The sequence below is a fragment of the Prionailurus bengalensis genome, chromosome D2 (assembly GCF_016509475.1).
Source record: "Prionailurus bengalensis isolate Pbe53 chromosome D2, Fcat_Pben_1.1_paternal_pri, whole genome shotgun sequence".
Lineage (NCBI taxonomy): Eukaryota > Metazoa > Chordata > Mammalia > Carnivora > Felidae > Prionailurus > Prionailurus bengalensis.
Window position 1 is genome coordinate 12,231,824 of NC_057351.1, and position 14,158 is coordinate 12,245,981.

At 46.8% G+C, this 14,158-nt stretch overlaps 1 protein-coding gene across 7 annotated transcripts in view; it reads right to left on the reverse strand.

Moving 5' to 3' along the window:
* Positions 1 to 11,568: 11,568 nt before the first annotated feature.
* Positions 11,569 to 14,158, reverse strand: part of EDARADD (EDAR associated death domain) — a 90,303-nt gene continuing 87,713 nt past the window's right edge. For 6 of the 7 annotated variants that reach the window (XM_043596244.1, XM_043596242.1, XM_043596239.1 and 3 more), the window contains one exon: positions 13,365 to 14,082. In XM_043596244.1, the coding sequence (XP_043452179.1) occupies positions 13,700 to 14,082 (383 nt within the window). In that variant the 3' untranslated portion in view covers positions 13,365 to 13,699. Of the gene's footprint in view, positions 14,083 to 14,158 lie in introns of all 7 variants that reach the window. The other variant, XM_043596241.1, reaches the window with a different exon arrangement.

Sequence of the window (14,158 nt, forward strand, 5' to 3'; positions counted from 1 at the left end):
AGCTGCTGTGAACATGTGTATTCAGGTTCTGTGTGGATAAGACCTTTGGGTAAGTACCAAGGAATGTGATTTCTGGATCACATGGTAAACGTATGTTTAGTTTTGTAAAGAAATTTCCATACTGTCTTCCAAAATGTTTGAATGGTTTGGTATTCCCTCCAGCAAGGAAGGAGAGTTCCTGTGGCTCCCCATCCTTGCCAGCATCTGGTGTTGTCAGTGTTCTGGATTTTGGTCATTCTAACAGGGATGCAGCGGTATCCTGTTTTAATTTGCCATACCCTGATGACATATGATGTGGAGCATCTTTTTTTTTTAAGTTTATTATTTGTTTTTGAGAAAGAGAAATTGTGAGTGGAGGAGGGGCAGAGAGAGAGGAAAGAGAATTTCATTGTCAGTGCAGAGCCTGATGTGGGCTTGAACCCACGAACTATGAGATCATAACCTGAGCTGAAGTCGACACTTAACCGACTGAGCCACCCGGGCACCCCGTGGAGCATTTTTTTTATCTGCTTATGTGTTTCTTTTCTTTTTATTGATGTATAATTGACATATAATATTATATTAGTTTCCAGCGTATGACATAATGATTCAATATGTGTATATAGTGTGAAATGATCACCACGGTAAGTCTGGTCAACACTCACCACCACACATAGATACAAAAATTTTGTGTGTGTAGTGAGAACTTTTAAGATCAACTCTCTTAGCAACTTTCACATATGCAACGTTGCTAACTATCGCCACCATATTGTACATCGTATCCCCGTGACTTTTGACCCGCTTCACCCATTTTGGCCTGTCCCCCACCTCCTGCCTCTGGCAACCACGTGTCTGTTTCTCTGTATCTATGGGCTTGGTTTTTTTGTTTGTTTTGTTTTCAGATTCCACATATAAGTGAGATTACACGGTATTTGTCTCTCTCTGTCTGACTTATTTCGCTTAGCACAACGTCCTCAAGGCCCATCCATGTGGATCCAGCTTTGATGATCTTCCAGATGACTCTCTGCCCCCAAGCCCTCCATCATTTTTTTAAAAAATGTATTAAAATAATTTCTAAACATTTATTAGACACTTGATTTCCTAAAACTATTCCAGTTTTGGTCAAGCATATTGACATGCTCTGATGGCTAATTTTTTTGTGTCCACTTGACTGGTCCAGGAGGTGCTCAGACATTTGTCAAACATTATCCTAAGTGTGTCTGTAATCGTGTTTTTGGATGACAGTAACATTTGAATTTGTAAACTGAGCAAGAAGATTGCCCTCCCCCATGTGGGTGGGCCTCACCCAGTCAGTTGAAGGCCTCCCCCGTGACTCCCAATGACCGATGGCCTTGGGCAGGGGCTCGTCTTCTCCTGCCTTTACATTTAAACTGAAATTTTGCTCTTCTTGGGTCTTGAGCCTGCCAGCTTTCAGACTGGAATGTAACGTGATCAGTTTTCCCGGGTCTCTTGCTTGTCAACTCACACTGCAGATCTTGGGATGTGTCAGCCTCCAGAACCGCATGAGCCAATTCCTTAGAATAAATCTTTTCATGGATGTATATACACACCCTATTGGTTCCGTTTTGAAAATCCCTGGGCACGGGGTCAGAAGGGCAGGGTCACGTCTACCTGGGTCCTCGGGGTCTGGCACGGTGTTCGCACAATAGCATTATTTGCCAAATGAATGAAACTTTCAGAAACTTCCAAGTGAATGCCCGCCTCCATTTGAAAGCTTTCTAATTAAATATTCAAATGTTAACTTGGAGCAAAAGATCATCTTCATAGTTTCCATGCTTGTTAAGAGCTAAGTTGTCTTTGCCAAGAACAGATAAAACGATGTCCATTGTATTATTTTTTTTTCCTGAGTGGTGTGTAAAAGGACTTTTTATTTTCATGAATAGAAGTAAAAAATAGATCCGTCAAGGACCTGAACAGAATGTTACTTCTGAGTTACCATATTGCTTCGAGACAAACATACATCATGTCCCTGGAAAGAGTGGAAATAGTTTCATTTGCTTACAGGGACAGGTATTTGATCTGGCTGGGGGAAGGGAGGGGGGAGTGCAGGGGCAGCAAATAAAGGAGGTTAAGCCGGGTAGTGATCTGACTCGGAGTGGTGAGGCATAAAGGGAAACCTTATCAGACGGTTGATGTTTCCTAAAAGTATTCCAGTTTCGGTCAAACATATTGGCATACTGTGATGGCTAATTTTTTCTGTCTGCTTGACTGGGCCATGGGGTGCTCAGACATTTGTCAAACATTATCCCGAGCGTGTCTGTAATCGTGCAGGGGGGTGGTGGGAGACAAGTTATGATGACAGCAATAAGCCAGACAACAGCAGATGAGGCCATGGGCTGGTCTGGGCGGTAGGGACCGAGGCAAGACCGACAGAACTGGTGGTCACCAGGATGTGGTCATGAAGGGCAATGCCAAGCTTGACTTCCCGGTTTCTTACTGGGGTAAACGGCTCTCTTCTCTGAGATAGGTCGTGGAGGGGAAAGAACAGATATTGGGCATGAAATGTCTGCCATTTTTGATGTGTTACATTTGAGGCCCCTGGGACTTGTTCAACAGACAGTTGCATACACGTATAGGAGGCAAAGGGGGGTGGGGTGGTCAGGGCTAGGAAATAGGATCATGGGGTTACCAGCACAGAGACAGGTGAGGAAGGGGAAGCTACCAAGGAGAGGAGACGGACAAAATCAGAGTAGAAAAGAATCAAGGGAGAACGGCATCTCAGAAGCCAAGGGAGGGAGGAAAGAAAGAAAAATTTCCCCAGCCTCTCACTTCTACCTGCAGACACGAGGCCCCCAGCACCCTCTGCGTCCTCTCCAACCGGAAATGGTTCCCCAGGAGTCCTTGGGGGCATCACATCTGTGTTTCTCTCCCATGGGATTCTTAGGCTTCTCCGGGTAAGTCATTTCTCCCCTGGGCATGGTGGGCCCTTCTCCAGCCACATGGCTGTGGCTCCACAGTGGCCGGGGGTCTAAAACCGCAACTCCCCACTCTGCTATTCATGGTCTTGTTCTGCCATGGTCACCCTGAGCAGTCAGGGTGCCAAAGCTTCAGGGAAACCCGAGGCAGGGTGAGGGAGCATGGGCTCCTCCCCTGTGAGCCACAGTTATGTTGTTTGTTGGCGGGATCTCAAAATTTGGGGTATCCACTGGGGGAAGAGTCAAGAAACACCCACTGTAGTGTGCTGAAAACCCCTGCTTCCTTTCAGTGATATGTGTCGGTACCTTAGGAGTGTTTGGGTTTTTTTAAAGTTTATTTATTTATGTTGAGATAGAGAGCAAATGGGGGAGGCACAGAGGGAGAGGGAAAGAGAGAGAGAGAACCCCAAGCGGGCTCTGTGCTATGACTGCAGAGCCCGAGGTGTGGCTCGAACTCACAGACCATGAGATCATGACCTGAGCTGAAATCAAGAGTCAGATGCTTAACCGACTGAGCCACCCAGGTGCCCCATACTTGGTTCCTTTTCTCAGAATGCGCTCTTTCCTGGGAGGCCCCTGCAAATATGACTTTGGGGAGAAGACCTGGCCAATTCCCCCAACATTTCCAGATCTGCCTAGCAGTAGCTGTGACGAGAATCCTTTCCCAGCAGCAACTTGGATCCCAAGCAACCATTCTCTGTTGGGTCTGTGGTGCCACTTTGCCAACAGATTTGAGCCTCCCAGTGGACCCTAGAGGCTAAACATGAGCAAAATGAGCTCTTTTCTACATAAGCCTGTGGGTTGTTATGGATAAGTGGATACTGCAGTAGTTAGAAGGTCATTCTTCACCTCTGCCAGACACTTCAAAGAGTCAGACTTCAGCAAGTCACAGGACCCAATGGGAAATTAAGAGTTCCAGACCAAGGGATGCGGGGTTGGTCAGACGGTTGAGCATCTGACTCTTGATTTTGGCTCAGGTCATAATCTCTCGGTTTGTGAGATTGAGCCCCCCGTTGGGCTCTGAGCTGACAGCATGGGGCCTGCTTGAAATTCTCTCCTTCCTCTCTCTCTGCACCTGCCCCCCTCAAAATAAATACATAAACATTAAAAAAAAAAAAAAAGAGTTGTAGACCAAAAGAGCGGACAACTCTTTCAAGAGGCTAGGCTGTGAAGGAAAGGAGACAGATGAGATGGGGGGGTAGTAGCTATACACAACCATGAAGTTGAACTCCAAGGCCTTTTGTTTTGTTTTGTTTTCAGGTGGGAGAAATTCGAATGGAAGACAAATATCATCATTTATTTTTTGTCTTTAATTTACACTCCCTTCTGTTTTTGGGGTCCAGTTGGTCCTCCTCCTCTATTTACTGAGGCTGCACCAAACATACGACGATTTTCTGTAACTTGTACAAATCCAACAGTGACAGCCCTGATCACTTCGGCTCTTCTGTGTTTTGTTCTCTTCTGTTCCGGGAGACAGAGGGGCCGAGGCGCCATCAGGGTAAGGTGGTTGGATGCATGGTGGCATTTGGAGCAGGGCCCCTGGCTGCACAGACCCTCTGAGGAGGAAGATCTTCAGCCCTGAGGCACGTCGAGAGGAGAGCAAAGGGGAATGGGGCTCCAGGGTGCTTCTTGTCACCTTGCTGTCACTATGAAGAAGGATGACACTTTACCTGGTTAGGGGTCACAGAGCCCAGTCTTTACTGGCTGTCCTGTTGCCTTGGTTTCTGTTTTTACTTTTTTTATTTTTATTTTTATTTTTATTTTTAAATTTTTTTTTCAACGTTTATTTATTTTTGGGACAGAGAGAGACAGAGCATGAACGGGGGAGGGGCAGAGAGAGGGAGACACAGAATCAGAAACAGGCTCCAGGCTCTGAGCCATCAGCCCAGAGCCGGACGCGGGGCTCGAACTCACGGGCCACGAGATCGTGACCTGGCTGAAGTCGGACGCTTAACCGACTGCGCCACCCAGGCGCCCCTACTTTTTTTTTTTAACTTAAAAAAATTTTTTTAATGTTTATTCTTGAGAGAGAGAGAGAGAGCATAAGCATGAGCAGGAGAGGGGCAGAGAGAGATGGGGACACAGAATCCGAAGCAGGCTCCAGGCTCCGAGCTGTCAGCATAGAACCCGGCCTGGGACTCAAACTCAAGAGCCATGAGATCATGAGCCAAAGTCGGACGCTTAACCGGCTGAGCCACCCAGCTCCCCCATTAACTTTATTTATTTATTTTGAGAGAGGCGGAGACAGCATGAGTTGGGGAAGGGCAGAGAGAGAGGGAGTCCCAAGCAGGCTCTGTTCTGTCAGCTTGGAGCCCGATGCCAGGCTCAAACTCACGAGATTATGAGCCCAAACCAAGAGTCGGACGCTTAACCGACTGAGCCACCCAGGCACCCCTGTTTTTACTTTTATATTTCATTTTATTCTTTAAAAAATAAATTTTTATTTGAGAACGTTACATTTGTTTCAGGCACGCAGCCAGCTTCTTGCTCGCCTTCCCGCCTCCCGCCTTCTCCCTGCCCCTTCCCCCCTCCAGCACCAGGCCCCTGTCTCTCAGCGGGCAGCTGGCCTTTCTGCCTCACGTTCTCCTGTGGGGACAGCACTGATTATTTTTTAAGCTCTTTTTCTCCCCCCCTTGGGGTACAATTTACCCAACATGAAATTCACCGTATCAACCATTTTAAAATACCCAATTCAGCGGCTTTTAGCGCATTCACAAATTTGTACGCCTGTCACCGCTACCTAAGTTCCACAACATTTTTGTTTTGACCTTGTAAGCCCACGAGAGGGACGGGATGGGGTGAACGTCATCAAAATGAACACGAGTTCCAGTGTCCAGAGGCATTCACGATTCGGGAAGCGAATTTCCTCATTTTGTATTTTCTACTTAGAATAATGTATTTCTATTTCCTCCTCACAGGCCATGCGATCATAGAGACAGGCTTCGCTGTACTTAGTGTCTTTCATTTATTTATCCACTAGCTCCATTTCACTCCTTCAGCATATTTAGAACCTCTCCTAGCCCAGTGAGTACTGATGACCCAGAGGTGAACGCACAAGCAAGGCTCCTGTCCCGGGGGGTCTGCTGCCTCGCAGGACGACCCTGCAATCAAGGGGTGACGTTCGTGGTTTGTGCTGTGGAGGTAAATGAGGTAAATGACAGGAAGACAGCCAAGTCTGGGAGTCAGGTGCAGTTTCCCTGAGCTAATGGTGTTGCGGGTGAGGCCTGGTACGGCGTAGGATCAGCTGGGAAGGGTGGTGTGTCCAGGTGTGAGTGCAGCTGCGGGTGGACAGGGCAGAGCAAGCGGCAAGGGGGTGAGGACTTGGGCAGGAGAAAGAACGACGGCCTCGGGGACCTAGAATCCAGCGCGGCCGAAGCATCAGGAGATGGGGGAGAACGAAGCAAGATGGCGCCCAGTGGGAGCAGGGCCAGTCACACAGGACTTCATCTTGCAAATGAGAACCCATTGAAGAGGTGTTTGACATGGTGATGACAGGCTCCATCTGCTATATGGAGACCGGCTGGGAGGCCCTTTCAGGGTGAGGAAGGGTGGATGTTTGAGTACGATAACAGTCAAGAAAGAGTCAGGGGAGGAGATTTAAGTGACATTTGGGGGGTGGAATTGGCGGGAGAGGAAAGGAAGGTCTTTATGATGACATTGGCTACAGGGTGGGCGGTGACACAGGGGAACTCTGGGGAGAAACAGGTCCCCTTTAGGACAGGCTGAGCTGAGGTCCCCAAAGCATCCATGTGGAAATGTCAAGTCGATTAGTTCGTGATGTCTGGCAGCTCAGAGGACAAGCCCCGGCCAGAGATAGGAAGTTAGGAGAGGGAGAACGTAACCACAAAATCATCCTTCACCTACAGACATCACAGTATCCGAAGCACTTGGTGGATTGCTTACCTTTCTTCCTACCTCAGTGATTCTCAGTTTTGTTCTGCCATTGCTGACCACATGTGCCCCGCTCTCTCCAGGAATGTCTCTCATCATGTACAGAAGTTCTCCCTTGTCTATAGGCTCCTCGAGGGTAGGAAGTTGTTGCTTATCTTTGCATCCCCAGTGACCAGGATACATTTTATTTATTTTATCCTATTCTATTTTTAATGTTTATTTTACTTTTGAGAGAGAGAGAGAGAGAGAGGGAGGCAAAGAGAGAGGGAGACAGAGGATCTGAAGCGGGCTCTACTCTCACAGCAGAGAGTCCGATGCGGGGCTCAAACTCATGAACCTCAAGATCGTGACCTAAGCAGAAGTCAGCTACTTAACCAACTGAGCCACCCAGGGGCCCCTTTACTTTTTAAATGTTTTATTTATTTTTGAAAGAGAGAGTGAGCACAGGAGGGGTAGAGAGAGGGAGACAGAAGATCCCAAGCAGGCTCCACACTGTCAGGACAGAGCCCAACACGGGGCTCAAACTCACAAACCGTGAGATCACGACCTGAGCCAAGACCAAGAGTCCAACGCTTGACTGATGGAACTACCTAGGCACCCCAGGACACATTTTAGAAACTCACAAGTTTTCTGACTGATGACTGACCAACAGATCACATCAATCACTGATTGTGTTGGAATCTTCATAAAAGCACCAAGTAGGGATAGTGGTTGACATCAATCTCTAATTTTGTAGTACCCATTATTGTAGTCAAGATAATCTTTAGTTATTTATAAGACAAATACGAAATCATACAAGGGATCAAAATGAGGGTGGCCTAAAAAGCATGCCATTAAGGTATATAAATAGAGTATCACAAAAATTCAGTAGTTTAAAAGCATTGCCTTTATCAGCTGACGACATGTCCTCCCGGAAGCCTCTGAAGGCATGCCTCAAAGGAATGGCCAGCTGTCACGGGACACAGAAGGGCACGGCTCAGCTTGGGGAGCCGTGAGAAGCTACCCTTTTTTACATCCCCAAAGGGGTTAATAACCATTTCATCTCGAGTTGCACCGTTGACTGCTTTGATCACTTCAGTTGAAGGGTGGCGTTCGTTTCTACAGGCATACTCAGCTAAGCACAGCCCCAGGAGGACAGACGACAGGCCGCCCTCTGCTGTGGGCGTCCAGGTGGTGAGTTCCCCAGCTGCGGCACCCACCCGTCCAAGGCTCCAGCCGGGGCCGCACGTGGTATGGCACCACGGCTACAGGCTTCTCTATAAACGTTTTCTTTTTTTTTTCAAGTTTTTATTTATTTATTTTGAGAGAGACTGAGACAGCGTGAGTGGGGAGGAGTAGAGAGAGGGAGGGAGAGTCGCAAGCAGGCTCCACCCCGCCAGCACAGAGCCCGACTCCCGGGGCTCGACCCCACGAACTGTGAGATCATGATCTGAGCCGAAATCAAGAGTCGGAAGATCAACCAACTGAGCCACCCAGGGACCCCAACACAGGCGTCTCTAGACCCTGAAGAAGCAAGACTTGCTCTCATCCATTTAAACCCAAGCGTACAGGGCTCAGAAGTGGAGTGTGAATTCGCAAGCAGGAAATCATGCAACAAACTGGGTGAACGTTTCTCCTCACTTCTTGGAGCGGATGTAGTCATATATGTTTCGGTTACAATGTTTCGGAGGGAACAATTTTTTAACACTAGTAGGCCCAGAGTGTCATTACATACGGAAGATGATTCAACAAACTGCATCTGCATGTGCAAGGGAGAAAGGAAGCAGACATTAGCTCACGGCTGGGAGGGAGAAGGCCATGGGCACAGCGAGGAAATCGGACTTGAGAAATGAGGGACTAGCTCTAAAATGAGCAACACAAAGAGCAGAGACACGGCCCCAAAGGAGAGGAAGATTGTATTGTATTTATTTTTTAATATATATTTTTAATGTTTATTTATTTTTGAGGGAGAGAAAGATAGAGCATGAGCAGGGGAGGGGCAGAGAGAGGGGGAGACACAGAATCCAAAGCAGGCGCCAGGCTCCGAGCTGTCAGCACAGAGCCCGACACGGGGCCCAAACTCACAAACTGTGAGATCATGACCTGAGCCAAAATCTGACGCTTAACTGACTGAGCCACCCAGGCACTCCGAGAGGAAGATTTTAGAACAGGAAGGGCAGAAGCAGAAAATATTATAAGGAGGATGGTCTTGGGTCAAGACTAAATGAAACATTTATTGATTTAAGAAAGAAAGGGAAAGAAAATCTGCTAGACCTTAGTTATTAATATTGTATTTAAAAGGATCTGTTTTTTATACTATAAATTATAAAGGACCCACAAATAGCTAACTGTAAATCTACATGGAGGAAGGGTCTTACTGACAATTCCCAGACCGTGGAACTGTTATTAGAACAGACTGGTCACGGGGCGCCTGGGTGGCGCAGTCGGTTAAGCGTCCGACTTCAGCCAGGTCATGATCTCGCAGTCCGTGAGTTCGAGCCCCTCGTCAGGCTCTGGGCTGATGGCTCAGAGCCTGGAGCCTGCTTCTGATTCTGTGTCTCCCTCTCTCTCTGCCCCTCCCCCGTTCATGCTCTGTCTCTCTCTGTCCCAAAAATAAAAAAAAAAAAAAAACGTTGAAAAAAATTAAAAAAAAAAATGTTTAAAAAAAAGAACAGACTGGTCACATACGGGACTGAATGACAGGGCTATGTGACGATGGACATCTTCGGGCCACTGGACCCTCATCTCAAATATGCTGGCCTCATTCTGCTTATGTCAATTTATAAAGTAACTGCACTCTTCCTATCTTTTATTGGGGCTACGTATAAGGGTTCTAACATAACACCAATAATGAATACAAGGTTGGTTGTAGGCTGTTCTGAGGACAACAGCCAAACCAGAAAGGATATGTGTGCAGATTCTATGCTCCAGCAGAGGGCAGTCCCACACAAAAATTACTCTCCAGGAAAAACTGACGTCTGTTACTGCAAATTTCCCATGTTACTGAGTAAATGTTATTCAGCGTCACCACAATGGGCGACTTGTCCATACGGGGTATCCTGAAATATCGGTGGGCAATCCTGGCAAACAATTGAAGCCCTAACCATTTTAAATCTTAAAAATTTTAAGGAAAGCGTGCCTATGTGAGCCTCCTTTTCCACGAGCCTTCCTCTGGGTCTATGTGTCTCGGGCGTGTGTGGTGTTTATCGTGACTTTGCCTCCCTCTCTCTCATGCGGTGATTTTCTACGCAAGCAAATAAAATTGGTTCGTAACATAAAGCCTCGCTCCGTAACACTATCGGAAGACCATCTCCTGGAACTTAGCTGAAGTGATTTCATCTTCCCAGTAGCAAAAGGACCTCGTGATAAGCAGTTTCGTTTCTAACGCGGTCAACTTAACCTAGATCCTTAGGAGCAGCATAATGAGAAAAACTCTTAGGTGTAATGAACTTGCGTTTTAAGTTATTTGATCAATTAACCAGAAAGCGCTTTCCTTCTTTTCCACTCTCTCTTTTGTGGAGTCTCGGCATATTTATGCTGTTCTATTTATTTGCTGAAAATTAACTTGAAAATTATTTTGGCTTATTAGGCAGTGGAGTTCTGGTTCTCTTTCAGTTGAGAATTCCTCTTTGATATGTCTGTATGGAAGAGAGAGAAAAGCTGTCCTACCTTTAATCAAAGTCTAGGGGCTGAATGAACTTGACTTGAAAAAAACCTTTTAGTTAAATTTCTCTCTGCTAATATCATACTTCTAATAATTAAAACTTTTCGTGAACTCAAATGCCACCTGATACAGATGTTGAGGATGGGCAAATCATGGTAAATTCAAATTCAAACAGCACGTGTCCATCGACTCCCCCGCACACAAAAATCCTGTCCACCCTAGCACTGCCCCCATGCAGTTACAAACAGGAATTTTAAGCCTTCGTAGCCAGTGGTGGAAATTACTAGCAATCAGGACTTTGGACATAATGATGCCAAAAGGAGAGATAAGGGGGTGATACCCTGTGCTCACGCTGTTTTCCTGGAAGTCCTGACTTTGACCGTAAAGGAACACACTCAGCCCTGCCCACACCTGAATCACCTAAATTCCGTCTTAACATTTTTTAAATAAATGTTTGTCAAATTAATGTTTTCCCTATTTTTAAATGTTTATTTACAATCTCATTTTTGACAGAGAGTGAAAGAGAGATAGTGAGCACAAGCGGGAGAGGGGCAAAGAGAGGGAGACACAGAATCGGAAGCAGGCTCGCAGCTCTGAGCTGTCAGCCCAGAGCCTGACACGGGGCTCCAACTCACTAGCCATAACATCATGACCTGAGCCAAGGTTGGACGCTTAACCAACTGAGCCACCCAGGTGCCCGTTAAGGTATCTGATCCAGCTCACAGGTAAACTCAGCTGACATTAACAAACAACAGCCATGTTCAAGATACGATGATGAGTTCAAAGTCTGTTTTGAGATTGAAATTCTGAGTTTGGCATAGGTGGATCTTGAAAAACTTAACAGAAGACCATGGGGGAGGGGAAGGGGGAAAAAAGTTACAGAGAGGGAGGGAGGCAAACCATAAGAGACTCTTGGATACTGAGAACAAACTGAGGGTTGATGGGGGGTGGGGGAGAGGGGAAAGTGGGTGATGGGCATTGAGGAGGGCACTGTTGGGATGAGCACTGGGTGTTGTATGGAAACCAATTTGTCAATAAATTATATTTAAAAAAAAAAGAAATTTTGAGTTTGAAATCGGAATCATGTCCAGAAGTAGTGCCAACAGGGACCATTCCCAAGCCAGCTTACGAAAAACTTTTAATTCAGAAATTTGTGAAATACAAAACTGACAGTTCTAAAGAACCTAATCACCACGTGTAACAAGTGTTTTCATGGGAAAAATTTTCACCATTCTCCAGATTTAACATCTGGGATATTAGCAGCTTAAATTTTTTTAAATGTTTGTTTATTTTTGAGAGAGTGAGAGAAAGAGAGAGAACCGGGGGGGAGGGGCAAAGGGGGGGTGGACAGAGGATCCAAAGCAGGCTCCGTGCTGACAGCAGTGAGCCCGACGTGGGGCTCGAACTCATGAATCGTGAGATCCTGACCTGAGCCAACAGATGCTCAACCGACTGAGCCACCCAGGCGGCCCAAACTTAAATTTTTTTTATGAAATTTGCAGCTGTGACCCTACTGAATGGAAATTTAGAAGGCCACGTCCCCCAGCTACTGCTCCAAGCCACCGAGGGTGGTGTGTGATGTGCCATGGGTTTTAATAGAGCAGAGTATCCACTGAGCTGGGAACTGGGGGGGGGGGGGGGGGGTGGTGACAGGGAAGACCAGGGAAGATGGAGGGAGGGCGCCTTGGTGGGGGTGTTGTTATTCCAATCCTCTCCTCCACCAGGTTGCCCTTTCTTCTGGCTCTGTCCCTCTCTCTTGTGTCACTGGGGGTGGAGGGAGTCTCTGGGAATAAGGGAACCTTCCCATCCTCCCACTGTGGGAACGATGGCTGGGGTTGGGGGTGGAGGACCACCTGCTCTTTTCTGTCTCCATTTGGAGACAGTGGAGACCTAGAGGGGGGAGGGGGGAGGGGGGAGGGGGGAGATGGCAGGAGGGAAAGGGCTTTTTCCTCCCATCTTTCCAGCAGCAAACCCTTCTATCAACCACACTTCACCTCCCCCTAAAACCATCTAAGAACATCAGATATTCTTTGGAACCAATTTTTCATTCGGTGTGAAATCTTTTAAAAGTTGGATTTTAATGCCGATCTCCTGCCCCAGCGTCAGCGTGAAAGATCCCCCATTCTTGGCTAAACCTCTGTGTAGTGTTTGTTTGTGACCCTGTATCCAGCTGGGACAGTAGGTACTAGAAGTGGTTACATTCCAACGTTGGGCCTGGTGAGTTTTGTTTCTTAACGAAGCTTGATCTCATGGGTGAAAACACTCAGCCTTACACAAAAGATGGAAAAGTACATATTAAGTTAATTTTTAAAAAGTCTTGGGTAACAAAGGGCATTCTGTGTACTCTCTTTGTGAAACACTTTCCTAAGGTCCTTATTCTCCCTCCTGATTCCTGACTCTTTCCTCCCCAAACCACTATTTTTTATTTCTTGCAAAAATACTTGAGCAGATGACATTTTTGACAGTGCACGGATGACAAAAGCATTTGAATAAAAAAGACGGCACGTGTGGTCTGAAGGCATGGCCCCATAATACCAATATCCTGCTACTTCACCTAAGTACAGTAAAACCTTGGATTGTGAGTAACTCGTTCTGCTAGTGTCCTGCAAGACGAGCAAACGCTTCTAATAAATTTTAACTTGATAAACGAGCGATGTCTTGCCATACGAGTCGTACGTGATGCCGAATGTCACATGGTCACAACTGAGCCAATGGTTCTTGAAATTCACTTTGACAGACAAGTGCTTTGGATTACAAGCATGTTTCCGGCACGAATTATACTCACAAACCAAGGTTTTAACGTCCCTCATGTTTCTTCTAAGCTGTGGGCGTCCCGTCCAGCATGAAGGATCCTATGGATGATGATCAACTGGGGCCATCAACAATCTTAGTTCTTATTTCAATCTTCCACAGTATTTAAGGGAGAGGATAATTTTATTTTCATCATGGCACGAGTCCATTCTGATTGTAGTCTTTGGCCCTGGTCCCTACGTGAGTCTACAAAGTATTTTTCCCAATTCCAGATTCAAATGTTAAATTAAAACAGATGTGCAAAACTAAACAAACAAAAATCCACCACCAAAACACAACCTACCCCTCCAAAAAAAAAAAAAAACCACCAGCTTTGGGGAAAACCAATGTCCACTGTCATGTGTCCTCATCCTAAACCCTTAAGAAAGGACAGATCCACATTCCTCCTTAACCTGTGGCTGTTTCAATGTCCAAAGAGGCCAGTGGGAAGCGGAGAGGTCTAGAAGTTCCTGGGGTGGTCTCCACGCCCCCTCTTGGGCCACTCCTCATCCACCCACCTGTGCAGGACCTTCTCCACGTCGGCCCTGTGGTAGAGCCTGCAGAGCTCCATCAGCTGGCCCACCGGCCTCTGACTGTTCCGGAGCAAGAACTCCAAGGTGGGGCTCTGAGGCCTCTGCTCCAGGAAACACAGTTCGTCATAGGGCATGCCCCATTTGCTTGCAAAATTCCTCCAGTTTTTCACTGTCGGGTGATACGGATCCAGCTTTATCCTGATGACGTCTAGTAAGTCCTGGTCATTGAGTAAGTCACTTATGGTGGGGGCCCGGAGCGAGCAGGCAGAACAAGTGCAGTCCTCCCTGCAGGACTCGCCTCTGCTTATATCTGCAGAAACAAACAACACAGTCCCCACGTCAGCAAGGCAGCGAGCGCACGCGTCCATCTCCTCGGTCCTTTATTC